This window comes from Mustelus asterias, chromosome 22 (genome assembly GCF_964213995.1).
Source record: "Mustelus asterias chromosome 22, sMusAst1.hap1.1, whole genome shotgun sequence".
Classification (NCBI taxonomy): Eukaryota; Metazoa; Chordata; class Chondrichthyes; order Carcharhiniformes; family Triakidae; genus Mustelus; species Mustelus asterias.
In genome coordinates, this window is record NC_135822.1 from 60,966,475 (window position 1) to 60,987,049 (window position 20,575).

At 43.1% G+C, this 20,575-nt stretch overlaps 1 protein-coding gene across 1 annotated transcript in view; it reads right to left on the minus strand.

Moving 5' to 3' along the window:
* LOC144509779 (scavenger receptor cysteine-rich domain-containing protein DMBT1-like) overlaps window positions 1-17,429 on the minus strand; it is a 37,985-nt gene extending 20,556 nt beyond the window's left edge. Inside the window, exons 1-4 of the mRNA XM_078238566.1 lie at window positions 17,293-17,429; window positions 5,033-5,065; window positions 3,593-3,901; window positions 1,434-1,691 (exon numbers count right to left, since the gene is read on the minus strand). Of these exons, the coding sequence (XP_078094692.1) occupies window positions 1,434-1,691; window positions 3,593-3,901; window positions 5,033-5,065; window positions 17,293-17,341 (649 nt within the window). The 5' untranslated portion in view covers window positions 17,342-17,429. The remainder of the gene's footprint in view (window positions 1-1,433; window positions 1,692-3,592; window positions 3,902-5,032; window positions 5,066-17,292) is intronic.
* Window positions 17,430-20,575: the final 3,146 nt, after the last annotated feature.

Genomic DNA, 20,575 nt, shown 5'->3' on the forward strand with positions numbered 1-20,575 from the left:
TCGCTACAAACACCAATAACCACAATGAAACAAACTTCCCAAATGAACACAATGGAAGAAATTGTTGGAGAAGCTCTCATCTTTTAAAACTTAGACTGTAACTATCACACCAAAATCAACAATAAATTAACACGAAACTACTGGCAAATTGTATTCCGTCGCAACTGTGAATTTCAATTCAAATAGCTGACACATCACAGATTTCTCAGGCAACCCTTTTAGCACATTGTTTTCTTAGAACGCTATCATCCTTCACTCAAGAACAGCATCTTCCCTGCTGCCATCAGACTTTTGAAAGGTTCAATCATGTATTAAGCTGACCTTTCTCTCCACCCTAGCTATGACTGTAACACGACATTCTGCACCCTCTCTTTTCATTTTATCCTATGTACTCTTTGAATGGTATGTTTTGTCTGTATAGCGCGTAAGAAACACTACTTTTCACTTCATCCCAATACATGTGATAGTAATAAATCAATTCAATTCAATGGAGTTCAACTACTCTTCCTTGAACATGATCTGATCTTCAAGCAGCCTACACCAACCGAGATCTGCAGGTACAATTGTCATCAACATTATAAACTTCTGAGGAATCTCTGCACAATGGTCCTTTCCCACAGGCACAATAGCTTGAACATTCAAGAACACTTTGGTTCATGGTATGTTTAATTATCTGTCAAAACACACCACACACACACACACACACACACATACTGACACTGTTTCACCCAATCTCCTGTCTCCGTCGTGACAGCAGGCTAAAATGTAATCTTCCAATTAGCTCTCTTTACCCCCGGGAAACCATCAGATTTCTCAGAAAATGGATTGCACAAATTGGAAATCCAATTAAACCTGTCCCAGAAACATATATTGTTCTCTTTTCCCGCTCGGGACAGTCTCAAGCACTTGACACAGCCTTTGAAACCACTTCACCACAATGGTTTAGAGTGGTGCCCACTGAAAATTTACTGTCACCCAGGGTACACTAATACACTAAATTATTAAAATTACCCACACTGCCTTCCCCTCTCCAGCCCAGCGGCTTCAATTGGAAACTTGTGCAGAATCCCCATTTCAAATTGATCCTCAACAATCTACTCCATTTCTCTCCACCTTTGGCGGGTGGTCAGAATTTCAATCCCCAGTCAGTGTTGAATCTGTTAATTGAAGGCAGTGTCATATTTACGATAGCATGATTGGCGTTGAACAGAAGCGGCAGGAAGAAAGGTTCAGCAAGGTCTCTATACCTACAAACAATCAGCGACACATGTCCACAAGTGCACGCATCTGGACATTGTCGGCTATTACATTTGGAAATACCCCTGAATAATGCTTCCTCTTTATCAAGATGAAAACCTATCTAATCTATTTCTATTTGTCTCAACAAATTTGCGGATGAAACTGGTTTGTTTATGTAATTTTTGAGTTTGTACCTGAACAGATAACTCCAGTGTCCTGCTGGTGTCCGCAGTCAGGCGGTCCGATTACAGGCCCCAATCCTTCTCCAAAGTGAGAGTTCAGTGGTGCTGCTACCGCAGAGCCACAGTGCAACTGCTTACAAAAATGTTCCGCATCCTCTAACAACCAGGAGGAGTTATCACGGCAAATTGTGCCCCAGGTTCCACTCCAATATAGCTCGGCTCTTCCTGCACAGGGACTTCTTCCATTCACCAGTCTGGCCTTCGTACTTCCTGAAAATTATATTTCAAGAGGCAGTGAGGTTCATAAGGTGCCTTTATATCTAATAAAATGTTTATGAGTGTTCCTATAATCTCATCAATAATATCATGTCCCCAGTAGGTGACATTGTGCCTACTGATTTTTTAAAAAGTTTATTTATTAGTGACACAAGTTGGTTTACATTAATACTGCACTGAGGTTACTGTGAAAATCCACTCGTTGCCACACTCCGGCACCTGTTCGGGTACGCTGAGGGAGAATTTAGCATAGCCAATACACCTAACCCGCACATCTTTCAGACTGTGGGAGAAACTGGAGCACCCGGAGGAAACCCATGCTGACACAGAGAGAGCATGCCGACTCCACACAGACAGTGACCCAAGCCCATGTCCCTGTTGCTGTGAGGCAGTCGTGCTAGACACTGTGCTACCATACCACCTTTATCTTGCAAGATTCTTCTGAAACGTTTTGGTCAAAATAGTCCAATTTATGTTTTGAGTTTAATTTGGAAATCTAGTTACTACAACACCGTTGATAGAAGAAGGGTCATAGAAGCCTACAGTGCAGAAGGAAGCCATTTGGCTCATCGAGTCTGCACCAACCAAAATACTACCCAGGCCCTATCCCCACAGCCCCTAGCTGGCTCCCCTGACACTAAGGGAAAATTTTGCCTGGCCAATCCACCTAACCTGCACATCTTTGGACTGTGAGAGGAAACCGCAGCACGCAGAGGAAACCCACCCAGACCCGGGAGAATGTGTGCAAACTCGACACAGACAGTAACCCAAACCGGGAATCGAACCCGGGTTCCTGGCGCTCTGAGGCAGCAGTGTTAACCACTGGGTCAGTGTGACCTGGGTGAATGTTATGAGCTGAAATTAAAATGTCACAAACAATGACATATCTGTTTCCTGTGGAAAGTTTAGGCGTTTATTTTAAGCACAGAAATGGAAAACAAATTATCAACTGCTCATGAGACACAGAGTCATCAGTTACTGCAAATGCAGTGGGAATATGGTGAAAGAGCTGAGGAAACTCACTTGAAAGTAATGAGACATTATTCCAGTCCTTAATATCTGTGTTTTTTTTATTCATTGGACATGGGATTCGCTGACTGGCCAGCATTTATTGCCCATCCCTAGTTACACGAGGGCAGTTGAGAGCCAATCACATTGCTGTGGTTCTGGAGTCACATGTAGGCCAGACCAGGTAAGGACGGAAGATTTGCTTCCCTGAAGGACATTAGAGAACCAGATGGGTTTTCCCGACAATCGACAATAATTTCATGGTCGCCAGTAGATCCTTAACTCCAGATACTTATTTTTATTGAGTTGAGATTCCACCATTTGCCGTGGTGGGATTCAATCCCAGGTCCCCAGAACATTAGCTGAGTTTCTGAACTAATAGTCTAATGATAAGACAAGTGGGTCAATGCCTCCATATTTGCATGTCCTCACTTAGAGGCAGAATTACTCTAGAATACTGCGTCGGAAAATGAAGATCCAGTCAGAAGACTTAAAACTAACATTTTCAACAGATTTCCAAGGTATTCACAGCAAAATCTGAGAAACAGAAAATTGTGTAAAATTACTTAATAAATTAAAATGACTTAAGTAGTTGTGATGGTGACCAGAAGAAACGTATGGGTCAGATTCCATGAGCTCCATCGGATTGTGTATTCATTAAACAGTTCACTGATCTGGTCTGAGACTTTGTCCTTGCTATTTCAATGTCAAAATGTCTCCGCAGCGACAGTGGCCCAAGCCGGGAATCGAACCTGGGTCCCTGTCACTGTGAGGCAGCAGTACTAAATGCCACCGTGCCGCCCCAAATTAATAATAATCCCAGGTTATTTTCCCTCCAGCTTTTCAGGAAACTGGCCGGAAAAGAGAGACTGCAGTAGAATTTTTACCTGAGCAAATGACGCCGGCATTTTTGGAGTTTGAAGTTGGGGTATAGTCAAACCCATCACAATCCCACAAGGTGGACTCATGCCCGCCGCACTCAGCACTCCTTGGCGCAATTTTTGCAGATCCTTCCCCAAAGTGAGAATTGCCCGGTGCGGAGATCGCCATCCCGCAGTCCACATCCCGACACACAACAGCGGCGTCCCGCACGTCCCAGTGATAATCCGGTACAGTAAGCCAGTGACCCAAGTAGTGAACTTCCAATCTCCCAGCGCATGAACTGCTCCCATTCACCAGCCTCAGCATCGGCTGCTCTGCAAAATGTCAGACATAAGGTTATAGTGGATTAAACCTGCAGTGTTCCAGCGCATGTTCCGATCCCGTTCACCGGGCAGAGGGATCAATGAGAGCATCGGCCTGTGTGCAGACCCTATTCCCCCCGCAACCCCCACCCCCGTCCAAAATAAAACCCGGAGTGCATATTAAACCTGGTAAAAAAGGGAAGGGGTATGTGAATGTTCGGTGTATGAGACCAGGAAAACTGGATTCAGAGTTGAGATTTTACCATCACAGCTGCTCCAGAGTGATCGAGCTGGGAACGGATTCAGAATATGTCTGAGTGTCCAGAGTTTGAGAGGTGGGCGGGGAGAAATTATCTCTTGTTTCTTGTGCCCAGTACTGACTGGATCAACAGCTGTGAGATTCATGAGGAAAGATCGGGGGAAATGCTCCTCTATACATTAGATCAACAAACTTAGAAACATAAAAAGTGGAAGCATGAGTAGGCCATTCGGCCCTTCGAGCCTACTCTGCCATTCATTGTGATCATGGTTGATCATCAAATTCAATATCCTGATCCCTTCTCCCCCCCCCTCTCCCCACATATAACTTGATGCCTTTCACGCCAAGGGCTGTATTTAATTTATTCTTGAAATCGCACAACGTTTTGGCCTCAATTACTTTCTGTGGTAGTGAATTCCACTGACTCATAACTTGCTGGGTGAAGAAATTTCTCCTCATCTCATTCCTAAAAAGCTTTATCCCTTATCCTCAAAGGCTGACCTCTGGTTCTGGCCTCCCCGACCAACGGGGACATTCTTTCTGAGTCTGCGCTGTCTAAAATGTTCATGTGATTTCGACTGCAATGCTGATTGGTGAAATGGAAAGTCTCTTTGGAAACGGCAGCAGTGTGAGTGAAGCTGATCCTTTACATTCTGCTCTTCAGTGAGCCTCATTTTTAAAATTCTATCTGTATGGAGACAGGAGCAGTCTGTGAGTTGGAATGAAGGATCATTCAGAAGAGTGCATGGGACACAGTCGCCATCATTGATAACCAGAGAGCAGATTAATCTGTGATCAAAAGGGCATTGCGATTGTGACCCAGCCTTCAAATTTAACGGGATGGAGCAATAACAGTGATAGTAGATAAAATAAAGAGCGATTACCTGGTTGAATAGGCTGATTGCTCCCAGGTCTGCCTGAAATAAGAAGTTCAGAATTAGAATTCACTGAGACAGAAAATGGATGAAAATGTCACAAAGAAAAGTCCAAATCAAATGTAACAAAGTGTGGGGTATGAATTCCAGACACTTTACGAAGAAATGATATCTGGATCTAAGATGACATCCGCTTTGCATTCCCTATATAAAAAAGCACAAATACAATTTCTACAGCAATCCAACATTGGCAACATGCCAAAATGTAATCAAATTAATATCACATAAACACACTGACACCTGAGTACTTTCTGTCCTTGTGGGCGATGTTCTGTTCCTTCTGCAATCTTCCTGTGATCGGCCCTGTGTTACCATCTTCGTGGGCCCAATAACATTGAAAAATAAGTACATTTTAAACCCGTGCAATGTCTATGGTGAGAACCATCTCAGTAACGTTTAGAATAAGAAAAGATAAGGGGATATGGGTTTCAGGTAGGGAGGTGGATTTGAGACCGGGGGACGATGAGCCATGATCTGGTTGAATGGCGGAGCAGGCTCGAAGGGTTGAATTGCCGACTTCCGCTCCTAAATCCTTTGTTCCGATATTCATTGGTGAATGGAAATTCGTACAACCCGGTCCTAATTTCATGAAAGGATGGAAACATGATTTGAATTAAACAAAATTTTCTGTCTTTGTCTGGTAACATGTGACTTAAAAAAATGTTTGATCCAAGCAATTTCCCACTTGGAACTCATACGTCCCTATTTTACCATTTTCATTCTAAGTTCTGGATGGGCTTGAAACAGGGTGTGTTTCAGATCCGACTTTTAGACCCGTTCTCAGGTGCCCCCATACGCACTTTGCCTGCAAAAATATTAGCGATTCCGAATCTTGTTGCAGAAGGCTGTGGGCGGGGCATAATATACCCGAAACCGTGCAGCTCCAATCCGCGCCTCCAACTGTCCATGCACAGAAAAATGATAGCCTGCCGCTCCACTGCCACATCCCTTCGAGGCCGGATAATGCCTCCCCCAGGTTCCCACCGATATTTTCCCACCCTCACAAAATTACTGACCCCCTTATCCCCCACACCCCCGTCACACAGTCAGATCTCATGCCTCTTCCCTCATCCCCCCAACTGATCTCAGGCAGAGTGGCAGTGGGCCCCCTGCCAACCGCCCCCCCCCCCCCCCCCACTGATCACAGGCAGAGTGTCAGTGGACTCCCCTCCCCCCGCGGCCACACATCACAGACAGAGTGGCAGCAGACTCCCCTCCCCCCTCCCCCGCCAGTGATCTCAGGCAGAGGGGTAGCAGACCGCCCCCCCTGCTGCCAGCACCTATCTCAAGCAGAGAGCCGTCGGACGCTCGGCACCTACTAACTGGGGCACCCGAATCGGACTTTATGTAACATGTCAGTTTTGCGCCAATTCTGGATGGCGAACACAGTGCTAAAGGGGGAAATGCCAGTAAATTTCGGCGTGCAGCCCATTAATTGAAATGAATACAAATGCATTTAAGTGGCTGTTGCGCCAGTTTCAGGCGCCGTCCGGATCGCAGCCATTTTCGGGCCTTGGTAAAGAGTGAACGGGAGAGCAGGTGGACGCGGATCGCGCTACTTGCCTCACCACTGACTTTACCACGTTTTCGCGCCCGAAAACGGTAAAATCAAGCCCTGAAAGTTTCTACAGTGGAGCAAGCAGGAAGCTCTTGGAATCAGTAACTTCATTCGTAACTTCATCAAACTGAACAAGACTAGTGGCGGTCAGATGGGTTCACCGCTACTCGTTCTCTGCTGGTTGTAACTCATTCACCGAAGTTCTATCGTCTCACCTGCCACAGAATCGGAGCGGTTGCGTGATGGACACGGAAATGTCTGTGGGAATTTCCGCCCTCGCTCAAGCGAAGATGTAAAATCCCGCCGATTAATTCCTGCTGTCAGGGTGCTCTTCTAACCTGTCCTCCACTACCCTGCCCCATTCTTTAACATGCTAATAATGTTTGATCATCATTCTTGAATGATTGCAATTTGCTGCAATTTCCAAATGCTGTAAGTATGCTACATAGGAACATTGTGCTTAATACCAGGAGTAAACCATTCAGCCTGTCGAACCGACACCGCCATTCAATACGTCCATGGCTGTTATGATTGTAGTTTCAACTCCATTTTGTTGTCTGCAACCCCCTCCCTCCCAGCGCTCCCACAATCCTTCACTGCCTTGCCCATCCGAAATCAGTCTAAATCCGTCCTGATTAGATTCAATAACAGAGCCTCGACTGCATTCTGGTGAGAATTCTGCAGAGTAACGACCCTCTGAGAGGAAAAGTATTCTCCTCATCACCGCCTCAGCACCTGGACTTAATATTCTTAAACCGTATCCCCTTGTTAGAATCTAAGTGGAATTAATTCCCGGTAGCTACTCTATCAAATCATCCCAAGATCACCTCATTCTTCTAAATTCAAATGAATGTAGGCCTAAAATATCCAAGCTTTCTTAATTCAATAGGCCCTTCGTCCCAGGAATGAGTGAACATTTTCCGAACTGCTTCTAACACAATTATACATTCTTCAAAGAAAGCCAACATTCTGAGCAGGACACCAGAAGTGACCTCATTCTTTTAGAATAAACACTCCATGAACTTATGGTCCAGACTATATTTGATGACATGATTCGCCCAAGCTACATGTAGATTTAACTCACTCATGATTATTGCAGCACTTTCCCTTCCAGTCCAATTGATTTTTATGTGCACCCTTTGCTACCCACTGTTCGAGGGCCTATGTACCACTCCCACATATGATATTTCACCCTTACTATTTCTCATCTCTATTCAAATGGATTCTACATCTGCTCTCTGGTTATTGTAATAATGATGTCCTCTATTAACAGAGTGATTTCATTCCTTTTTCCTCGCTTCCTATCACTTGCAAATGTCAAGTAACTTTCAATATATAGGTCGCAGCCTCGGCCTCCTGGTACTGACTTTCAAGTCCGGTATAATTATTTCTATCTGTGCGTCTATGTTTTTGCGTGCTGCAAGCCTCTCTGTATTTCCGTCTTGTTACTATTTCTGTAGTTTCCGGCCTCATCTGCTGGGACACACTTAAATTTAATACCTCTGTCCCTTCCTGCCCCACTAATTACCTAAATCACCACTCTGTTACCTTGTTGTTTTCCTCTGATTTACTGCATATCCTCTTAAATTATCCCTTGCCCCCACCATTTCTTGGAAAGTCCTCGCCACTGCTCTAGTTATACAACTCACCAGAACACAGGCCCAGCACAGGTCAGTTGAAAGGTGTCCCAATGATCCAACACCCACTTTCTCCAATGCAGCTGCCAGTGTCCCATGAAACGAAACCCATTTTCTCATACCAGTCTTCAAGCCATGTATTTAACCCTTCAATTCCCCAACCACTTGTCTCTTTCTTTTCCAGCTTCTGTCGTGTAATTAGTATTTTGTTTTTACAGGGGAGGCGGTGGCCTCGTGGTGTTATCGCTAGACTACCGATCCAGAAACTTAGCGAATGCTCTGGGGGCCCGGGTTCAAATTCCGCCACGGCAGTTGGTGGAATTTGAATGCAATAAAAAATATTTGGAATTAAGAATCTTCTGAGGACCATGAAATCATTGTTGATTGTCGGAAACACCCATCTGGTTCACAAATGTCCTTAACGGAAGGAAATTTGCCATCCTCACCCGGTCTGACCTACGTGTGACTCCAGAGCCGCAGCAATGTGGTTGACTTAACTGCCCTCTGAAGGTGACTAGGATTGGGCAATATGTGTTGACCGAGCCAGCGAGGCCGATGTCCCACAAATTAATTAAAAAAGGATGTCACATTCTCGGAGTCTGCAGCCTCAACTGTCTTTGCCAACTCTCTCTGATAGTAGCCAGCATCCTGAAATTCGCCATCTCCTACAACCCACTGAAAGAGCAGAGGGAATAATCTTTCATTGTCTGTCCCAAAAAGATTCACAATTTCAACGTTTCAGTGAAGTTTCTGTGAAGACTGCTTGAACCTGCTTCAATCCACTCAGTTCCTCCACCACCCCTCCCCATCAACCCCTCCCCCCCCCCCCCCCCCACAACATTCTCCCTGTTTATACCTTTTCAGCCCGTCACTGTGCTGATGAATTGCTTTTCATGTCATTCTGTTCTAATAATGCAATGTTTCAAGACGCAGACCTTTATCCAGCTTATCAAGATATCTTGATCTGGCGAAGACGTGAAAGTGAAAAGCTACCATCTGCAAGTCTGACTCACATTCGTGCCCATTCCTCTGGACTTATTCTCATTAAGTCACACAATTGTTCATTCATTTTCCTTTCTCGGGCATTACTCCTTCGCCATTTATCTGCACGAATCATTTTTCTCCCAGTTCCCTTGTCATAGTGTCTGATCCGCTGGTTTGGTTCAATTTTGAATGTATTTATTTGTTCAATTCACTGATAGACGCGTAGAGATTAAACAAATACATAGAGGTTAAATTAAATGTGGGTGGCATTGCTGCCTCACAGCGCCAGGGACACGGACTCAATTCCTGGCTTGGGTCACTAGCTGTGCGGAGACTGTACGCTGTCCAATATCTGCGTGGGCTCCCTCCGGGTGCTCCAGTTTCATCTCACAGTCCTAATGATGTGCTGGTTAGGTTCATTGGCCGTGCTAAATTCTATGTATAATGGAACAGGCACTGGAGTGTGGCGACTCGGTGATTTTCACAGTAACTTTATTGCGATGTTAGTGCAAGCCACTTGTGACACGAAGAAATAAATTTTTAAAAACTTAAAACTCACGATTTCTACCATCTCCTAGTTAGCTGACAAACTCTTTAAACTACAGCTGATTGTAAGTCCTGCTACTGGTATCCTGTCCCACATGTACCATTCACCCAATTGATCTGCTTCGCTGACCTACAGTGGCTGCCGCTCTCGAACGCCACAAAATTCTCCGGTGGCACCATTGTTTGATGCCAAAATGTGAAACATATTTGAAGGCTTTGTACTTCAGTTAACTGCACCTTCTTAAAACAAACAGCGAAACAGAAATATTGGTAAAGAATAGCAGGAAATTCAAAGCGGGCAAACTATTACAGAATGAAATAAGGAATTCCATTGTCTACACTTTCACTTCCTGATTGAGATCTAAAAATACTGACATTTCAATTTGGAAATTAACGACACAAGACCATACGCCAGAGGAGCAGAATTAGGCCACTCTGCCCATCGAGTCTGCTACATCATTCAATCATGCCTGATATTTTTCTCATCCTCATTCTCCTGCCTTTTCCTGTAACCCCTTATTAATTAAGACCTATCTATATCTGTCTTAAAGACACTCAATGACCTGGCCTCCACAGCTTTCTGCAGGAAAGTGTTCCACAGATTCATTACTCTCTGGCTCATAAAATTCCTGCTCATCTCTGTCTGAAAGGATAATTCCTTTAGTCTGTGGTTGTGCCCTCTGGTTGTACCTTTTCCTACGAGTGGAAACATCTCCTCCACGTCCACGCTATCCAGGCCTCACAGTATCCTAAAAGTTTCAAAAAGATTCGCTCTCACCCTTCTGAACTCCAATGAGTACAGATCCAGAGTTCTCAATCGTTCCTCATATGACAAGCTCTTCATTCCAGGGATTATTCTTGTGAACATCCTATGGACCCTTTCCAAGGGCAGCCCATCATTCCTTAGATATGGGGCCCAAAACTGCTCACAATACTCGAAATGAGTCTGACCAAGTACATCCCTGCTCTTGTATTCTAGCCCTCTCGGGCTAGACATGAATGCTAACATTGCATTTGCCTTCCTAACTGCAGACTAAACCTGCACGTTAACCCGAAGAGAACCTTGAGCAAGGACTCCCAAGTCCCTTTGTGCTTCTGATTTCCTAAGCATTTCCCCACTCAGAAAATAGACTCTGTCTCCATTCCTCTTTCCAAAGTGTATAGCCTCACACTTTTCCACATTGTATTCCATCTGCCACTTCTTTTCCCACTCTCCTTGCCTGTCCAATTCCTTCTGCAGCAGCCCCTCCGCCCCCGCTTCTTCAATACTACCAGGCCCTCTACATATCTTTGTATCATCTGCAAATTTAGCAACAGTGCCTACAGTTCCTTCTTCCAGATCGTCAATGTATATTGTGAAAATGTATATTGTGTTCCCAGCACCGAACCCTGAGGCACACCACTAGTCACTGGCTGCCGTTCTGAAAAATACTCCTTTATCCCCACTCTCTGCCTTTTGCCCGTCAGCCAATCCTCTATCCATGCCAGGAGCTTACCCTTAACACCATGGGCACTTCACGTGTTCAACAGTCTGCTATGTGGCACCTTGTCAAAGGCCTTCTGGAAATCTTAATAAATCATGTCCACTGGTTCTCCTTTACCTAACTTCCTTGTTACCTGCTCAAAGAACTCTAACACATTCATCAGACATGACCTCTCCTTGACAAAGCCATGCTGACTCAGACCTACTTTATCATGCACAACCAAGTACTTTATGATCTCACCTTTAATAATGGACTCTAAAGTTTTGCGAATGACTGAAGTCAGGCTAAGCGGCCTATAATTTCCCATCTGCTGCCTCCCTCCCTTCTTAAAAAGTGGTGTTATACTAGCTACTTTCCAGCTCTCTGTGACCCTTCCTGCCCCCAGTGATTCCTCAAAGATCACCACTAATAACTCCACAATTTCTTCAGCCATCACTTTTTAAACCCTGGGGTGCAGTCCATCCGGCCCAGGTGATATACCCAACTTCAGACCTTTCAGTTACCCCAGAACCTTCTCTTTAGTGATGGCCATTCCACTCACCTGTGCCCCCTGATTCACCTGGAGCTCTGGCATCCCACCAGTGTCTTCCACCATGAAGACTGATGCAAAGTTCCTCTACATTTCTTTGTTTTCTATTATTATTTCTCCAGCCTCATTTTCCAGTGGTCCAATGTCTATTTTTGTCTCTTACTTTCTATAGATAGAAAAGTACTCTTCCTATCTTTTTTTATATTACTACCTGACTTACACTCATTTTTCATCTTTTCCCCCGTTATTGCTTATTTAGTTATTCTCTGCTCATTTTTAAATACTTCCGAAACCTCTGGCTTCCCACTAATCCTCGCCTCTTTGTATACATTTGTTTTTGCATTTATGCTGTCCTTGCCTTCACTCATCAGGCATGGAAGCCTCGTCCTCCCCTAAGCAGGTTTCCTCCTCCTTGGAATAAATTTCTGCTGTGCCTCCTGAATAATCCCCCAAAGCTCCTGCCATTGCTGTTCCACTGTCTCCCCTGTAAGGTTCCCTTTTCTATCAACTCTGTCCAGCTCCTCCCTCTCATCCTTGTACTTACCTTTATTTACTTGTAATACCGTTACATCTGACTCCAGCTTCTCCCTCTCAAACTGCGGAGTAAATTCTATCACATTGTGGTCACTGATCCATAAGGGTTCCTCCAGCTTAAGTTCCCTAATCATGTCTGTCTCATTCCACATCACCAAATCCAGAATTGTCTGTTCCCTTGTAGGCTCTGTCACAAACTGCTCCAACAAACCATCTCTTAGACATTCCACAAATTCCTTTTCTTGGGACCCACTGCCTACCTGATATTTCCAGTCCACCTGCATATTGAAGTCCCCCATGATTATTGTAATATTGCCGTTTTTACATGCCTTTTCTAACTCCTGACTGATTTTTTGCCCCACATCGACCATTGCTAGGGAGCCTGTACATAACTCCCATCAGGGTCTTTTTACCTTTGCCATTCCTCTAACGCTACCCACCGAGATTCTATGACTTCTGATCCGATATCGCTTCTTGCAAACGATTTAACTTCATTCCTTACTGACATGCAACCCCACCCCCTTTGCTCATCAGCCTGTCCTTTCGATAGGACATACATCCTTGATTATTTTGATCCCAGCCCTGATCCCCTTGCAGCCACGTCTCTGTGACGCCCACAACAACTACCGGCCAATTTCAATGTGCGCAACAAGCTCATTTACCTCGTTCTGTATACTGCACGCATTTAGGTAGAACACCCTCAGTTCTGCCTAACCACCTCCCTTCTCATACTTGTCACCTTTTTCGCTCTGCCTGAGGTTAGATATCTGCTAACTTCTATATTCTCTGTTCTATTACAAAGTTTGGAAACTCTATTTTACATGGGCGATTTTAAGATTACAAAACGCAGTCAATACTGTTTACCAGATCAAGTTCCTCGAGCACATTATTAGCTGCGTGAAGAATTGAAATCATTATTTCATGTTAAACAGTTTCATGTCCGATGTAAACAACTTGTTACCTGAGCTGGACGTAGAAAGCATGTTTTTTAACAATACGATTATTATCCTTCAGTACACCATTAAAACAGCGGACACGAAGAACTCACCCCAAAAAATCCAGACAAATATCTCACTTTTGAATGGACCTACCTTATATTAAGTTGATACTTCTCTGCACCTTAGACACTGCAACACTCTATTCTGCACCCGCTCATTTCCTTCTCCCCATGTATTCTATGAATGGCATGTTCTGTCTGAGTAGCATGTGCAAGAAACAATATTTTTCATTTTGTACTATTACATATGCCAATATTAAATTTAATCAATTGAAACAAATAGAGGTATCAATAACTTCCAAACATCTATATCCCAATTCCTGTGCCGGTGCCTGAATAAACGTTATCATGGTTAGAAAATAACCAAACATATATCAAAGATTTACAAAGTCCGTGCAAATTGTTCTGATTACTATCTGTCGAAGGTAAATACGCAAACGGATTTGTTAACAAAGTGACCAGAACTCGGAACATGTGAACGGAGATGAAAGAACATACATTGGACCAGGGATTGACCGTAGGGGTCGTCAAGCTTGCGGCATGGTTCAATAATGTGCTTGCTTATTCAAAGTTCCAAATCTTCATTGCAGCCCTCCCTCTCCCAATAGATGGCGAACACACTTTCGATCTTAAGAGACCAAATGCACGAATTATCTCAAGACACTGTGCATGACATCCAAAGTTAATTTGACGTAAAAGGATAGACACATACAGCAAATCCACATCAGATCAATGGATTTTTGGATCGTGTCATTGATACCAACTCCATTAATAATTAGAATCAATGAAACAATATTTTTTCCTCTGGTTAATACAATACAATATTTATCGTGTTTTTCCAATCTGTGCAAACTATTTAGACTGTGTTAGTGCCTTCTTTGTATCATGCTGAACTTCCACTGAGAAATTCCGGGGACAGAATTCTCAATGCGGGTTGAGTCGGCAGTCGGTGCAGCTGCTCCACCGTTCAATAATGTCGGTGCTGATCTAATATCCCGGATATTTCGGGATCCGATACACTCTACTTCAACACTGACCACTCCCTACAACTAGCCGACTCGTTTTAAGCCTCCAGTTGCGATTTTAATTCCAGACTCTTTCGCCTTTACAGAGCTATGGGAGACAAAAGAAGAGAAACCGCTGCGGGATTTCTTTCAAAAAGAAATCTAAACATGACGCAAATCTCATGTGCAAATTCAATTACCTCAACAATAATGCACAATTTTACTGACCGTGACAAAAATGAAGAACAGTTGCCTTTTTTGAATTTGTTGCACATAAATATAAAAGAGTATCGAACATGTATTGAATGGCAAGCCCATCTGAGATTAACTCCGAGTTTTTGATTAGTGATCTTCAAAATGAGCATCTTTAATATTGTTTAATATATTCTATTTCATTTTATTCATACCGTGTCCTGTGTTAATTTAAACTTTCTCATTCATCTTATATCAGAGCCTGCTGTGATGGTTAACCCCCGCGACTGTACAACACCATTACAAGCTGTCGACTGAACTCAAGAAGGCCTTTCTTTCGCAATATTCAGCAATGGAGGCGCAATCTCAAACCGAAAGAGATACCGATTGGCACTCAAAGATAATGTACTATAATAAACCACATATATCGGACTTAGCATTCAATATTCGCTAACTGCACAAAGTATCAGGAAGCAGCAGCAGAACACTCTTGGCAAACCAGCATGTTTCACAATATAAAACTCATCAAACGTAACCAAACACATTGGTTCAATGCGCACATATTGGAAAGAGTGAGGACCTGAATCGGATAAGCACTGAGCAACTAAATAAGACATATCGAGACGGTGGAAACTTAATAAGAACAAGTTTCTATGTAATTAAACACGTGATAATGTATAAATATACATGCGGAAAATATGAACGATTGAGGAAGTTTAAATTAACACTGTTTGTATAAATAAATGAAAAAGAATATATTAAACAATATTTAAGGTAATCAAAGCGAGTCCAGATGACAAAGGGTCATCTGGACTCGAAACGTCAGCTCTTTTCTCTCCATACAGCTGCTGCCAGACCTGCTGATATTTTCCAGCATTTTCTCTTTTGGTTTCAGATTCCACCATCCGCAGTAATTTGTTTTGATCGGAATATTAAATAGGCACTTGAATAAAAAGTTGCATCTCGAGCTAAACTACCATTTTGCAACCCCTCCAGGCTGAACAAATTACGCAAATACTTTGATTGGATTAAATGTACCACATGGTGTTCAGACAACGCTTGTGCTGAGAAATATGTATATTAGAATCGACTGTGTAGGATCAGTCAATAGTCCGTACAGTTCTGACTGGTGTTCGACGCTCAGTGAGGCTACTTACACCCAGACTGAAATGCAGTCTGATCTCCCAAAAAACGGACACTACCTCTTGAATGCTCGCTTCAAATAATCAGTGGGAATTTAATTTCTAGACTCTGGTTCTGCACAGAGCTTGAGCGGACAAAATACAGCAAATTGCTATGCCACTTGTATTTGCTTTGGCTTTTAAATCAAAGTTTGACACAACTCTTAACCGTCAGTATAAATATATGTTACAATTAGACGTGAAATATTAGAAACTCAAAGGTTTCTGCGAAACAATGTTACTTGTCAGCTCAAGCTGAATGTTTCCCTGTTGGTCAAAAGTGCCTGTGTTCGAGTGCCCTTTCAATGACTTGAGCCTAAAGTCTGCCTGTAAACCTAGTGAGGATGTCCCACACTGTCGGAGATGTTCTCTACTGAATGGGCTCCTTATTGCCCTCCCAGGTGCAAGATTTCGAAGAAGTGCCGGGGTGCTTTTCTTCGCCAATATTAACCCGTCAACTAACATCACAAACAAACGAGTCTGGTTATTATCACGTTCGTGATGGTTGCAACTTGCTGTACCTGGAGTAGCGCAGTGATTAAGCACTGCTGCTTCATAGCACCAGGGACTCGGGTTCAGCTTTGGGTCATTGTGTGTGCATCTTCTCCCCTATCTGCACGGGTTTGCTTCTATTGCTCCGGCCGCCTTCCGCAGTCCGAAAGACGTGCTGGTAAGGTGCATTTGGCATGCTTAATTCTCCCCCAGTGTACCCAAACAAGTGCCAGAGTGTAGCGACTAGGGCATTTTCAGAGTAACCTCAATGCAGTGTTAATGTAAGCCGACTTGTGACACTAATAAATAAACTAAACTAATGCAACTGTCTCGTTTCCGACTGTTCTCAAGTATATAGCGCTACTTGAATGTATTTGAGCAACGCGTCTAATTGACAGTCAAGTTCTTTGTCATATCCTGAAGTCTAAAAGGCGATATTAATGCCAGCATTTGTTTTTTTTTACAGGAAAGGGGGATATTTCCCCAATTGTGAATGATAGAATTTAAATGTGAACCGATCAATCCACAAGATGTATCGCATGAGGTTCTGCAAATTAGCTAATCTATTTCAATGTCCACTTCACTCGATCGCAATAAACAGCAGGTTTGTATAAAGTAGATGGTATTTTGTAAAATAGCCCCAGGAACCTGTTATCTAAGTGATTGCACTCAATGTATCACAGACGCAGTTTCAATAAACCAGTTCGATGTCTAACTCCAGTCTGCACTCTGTACCAAAGTCGCACGACAGCAGCAATTTTGGATATCTCATTAAATGACCCACAACAAAATGAAAACTGAAGAAAGCATTATTATTTACATTGCACGTCACCTCATTACGTTCTGTTAGTGAAGGCAGATATTATATTAATGCACATATTTCAGTAATGATTAATGAATCAATGATGCACACATTTCAGGAATGGTCAATCTATCAATAATGCACACATTTCAGTAATAATCAACGTATCAATAATGCACACATTCCAGTAATGGTCAATGCATCAATAACGCACACATTTCAGTAATGTTCAATGATCATTATAGAAGTGAGTACTTTCAATAACTTACAGTTCAAAAGCTGCAGTAGAATTAAGGTTAGGCAAGACCACAACATCATTCGGGCTGTCAATTACAGAGATAACATCGGAACATTGACTCAATGCTATGCCGAATGTCGTTCAGCACCTTTTAACTCTGACTGTTCTGGAAGTTAACGCATTGATAACAGCGTGTAGAGAAACAAACATTACCTTCCAAGTAACCAATGAAATGGAACATGTGCAAAACGTCAATTGCAGTCTGATCAAATGCACCAATGAGATGCAATGTGCTGTGCCCAGGTTCGATGCACCAGCTTATCCTGAGAGACGAATGACGGTTAAGAGTCTGAAATGAAAATGAGTCAACGATTTTGTACCCAGACCATAGATTTAAACAAGCACGGAAGGAGGCAGCAAGATTCAGTTTCTTCGAAAAAGTTGTGTCAAGTATTCTCACGTACGCAGCTTTTCCCGAGATCCCAATATACAGATCTCTTCAAAAACACACTCAACTGCCTTTAAAAAGACCATCTAGAATCTGATTTCATTGCTCTTTCAGCTCGAGCTTTGGAAATTTGAATAACACTCTGTGTGAATTGAGTTCCATCATTACCTCTGGTTCTTCTAATAATATATTCCATTTACCAACTCTGGTTCCCGATTCATTTGCGGGAGCAAATCATTTCCCTCTTCTTGCTCTATCAAACTCTCTCATAATGCGAAATAACTCTGTTGAATGGCCCCTAAGCTTTCCTGCTCCAACTTGATACACACAAGTTCCTCCATATAACGGTACTCCTTTGCCCCTGGTAACTTCCTGCTAAAAATCCACCGTGCCTTCTCCAGGGTCCAGATGACCCATTGTCAAAGCTGACCCTTTGCCAGGCTTTGCTGGATTTGTCAAAGCCAGCTTTGACAAAGGGTTATCTGGACTCTAAACATGAGCTCTTTCCTCTCCTTATAGATGCAGCAGGCCTGCTGAGATTTTCCAGCATTTTCTCTTTTGCTTTCAGATTCCAGCATCTGCAGTAATTTGCTTTTATCTAGTTTTTCTTTAAAATCTAGAGACTAAATTGGCCAGTGTCTTCTTTCTTCTTTATCTTACTTCCTGAAACTTTGCCAGTATGAGCTGGCTTAACCATACCATTTATTTGCCTCGGAACCTTGTCTTTTGGATTTTTTTTCATTTTCTTCATAGAATGTCCTTAATCCCCTGAGGAATATTCTTTGCTCCTACAACTGTGCTGCAGGAAGGGCTTCAACTCTTCAGAAAATCGAAGCCCTTAGAACAACTGAGGTCTGCAATTATTGTACCTCCCTCAACAGCCGAACCGGTACAATGCCTGGACAATGTTTCCGATTGCATTTCCTCGACTTGTCATCGACCTGACTGGAACTTAGTACTGAAAACTACTGATAAAATATCGAACTAGAGATGGGTATGATTGAAACACACTTTCAAACAATTGATCAATATCCCAAACATCAATAACGATTCGTGGGCCTTTGAAACAGTGACTCATTCTAATCAATATTAACCACGTCAACCAATTATCCTCCAAGAACTTTGATTCCTATAGTTCCCTTCGTTATCTTTTTCACATCCTGACACTTCTAAGGACTCTATTCCATTCTATTAGATTGTGCATCTCTGCCACTATCATTCGGACAATCATTCCTTCTACACAATGTTTCTGATCTACTTTCCTTTGCCTCAATTTAGGATCCATTTGCACCATGGTTGCTGGGGGTCCCTGAGCATATCTATCCCATTGCACAAATTTCCTGTTTAACACATTCCCATCCCTCTGCTAACTATAATATGGATTCCTTTCGCACCAACATCCACTGCCACCAGGCTCCACGTTCAAGGAATCAAATTCTGCCACTTCCATCACCTGCAGTGTCATATTCCTAATCTGCTCTCTCTTTACAGAATTTGAAATGTATAATTGCCCACACCTAGTCTTGACACACTTCTCCATCATTGCTTTGCTGAGCGTCTCCCTCAAAGTTGCAAACGAGGTCCTACCTTTCAGTCAGTCTTTAACGCCATTCTCTGCCCTCTCCCATCATGATCTGTCTCTCTCAATCTCCGACATTGTTACAGTTCAGCTCAGATGAAATTCGAGGAGGAGCGCCTCATAATCAGATTGGACAGTTTACTAATTTTGGAATTCAGTCGAAGTTCAAAAGAATGAGGTCCTGATCACTGCGTCCATTTTATTGCTGCCGGGATGCACTTCTGACTGGCAGACTTATCACGGAGTTTTTATTCAGTTATTTCACCCTTTCGTCCGTTTCCACTTCCACTGGCTAACTTCGGACTTGAATACTTGGGGATAATTTTCCCTAAATCTCATGAAACGGCCTGAAATAGTAATCCCTTTCTATTTTTTATTCATTCGTGGAACATCGGTTTCGCTTGCTGGCCAGCATTGATTGGCCATCCCTGGTTGTCCTTGAACGGACTGGCTTGGTAGGCCATTTCAGAGGATAGTTGAGAGTCAACCTCATTGCTATGGCTCTGGAGTAACATGTGGGCCAGACGAGGTAAGGACAGCAGATTGTCCTCCCTCAAGGACACGAGTGAACCAGGTATTTATTTTATAAAAAACACAGGTCCCCAGTACATGAGCCGAGTTTCAGGATTAATCCATCGCCTAGTAGTATTATCGCCAGACTGTTAATCACTCTGTAAATGCTGCCTAGTCTGCAAAGTAGTTCCGGTATTGTCTGCTGATATTCCAGCATCCACAGTATTTTGCCTTTTAAAGAAGGCGATATGGTGGATAGTTAAAGAAGTGATGTGCAATTGATGGTGAATAAAAATACATAGACCAAATGTGTACAGAACTGCGGAGAGGCTGGTAGCTTGGATTATGATGAGATTTGGAAGGTGGCTCCTTGGCGGCAGAATTGGCCAAACGCTGCTGTGAAGTTGAGGCCAGTCACAATTGTCAACATTACCAGTAATTCAAGGACCACTGACAGAGTAGCCCAGTTTTTCTTCATTGCTCATTGTTGAGCTGCAGACAGTCAGAACAGGGCCTGAGAAGTGCTGTGGAATTGCACAACATTTATGAGCTCCGTCACTTCTTAGGGCAACTTGCCAAACATGTGAACACTCAGTGAGCAAGAAGCTGCACATGCACATTCACTGGTAGTTTGAAGTTTAGAATTTTCGCCATGTTTAAACCAGAGTTAGAGAGTTGCTGTGTCTCTTGTTTACATCCAGGAGCACTGTTTATAGGAGGCTCTCACTTGGAATCAAGAAAGTCTCCCATAAATTCTAATGTCTGAAAAACAGC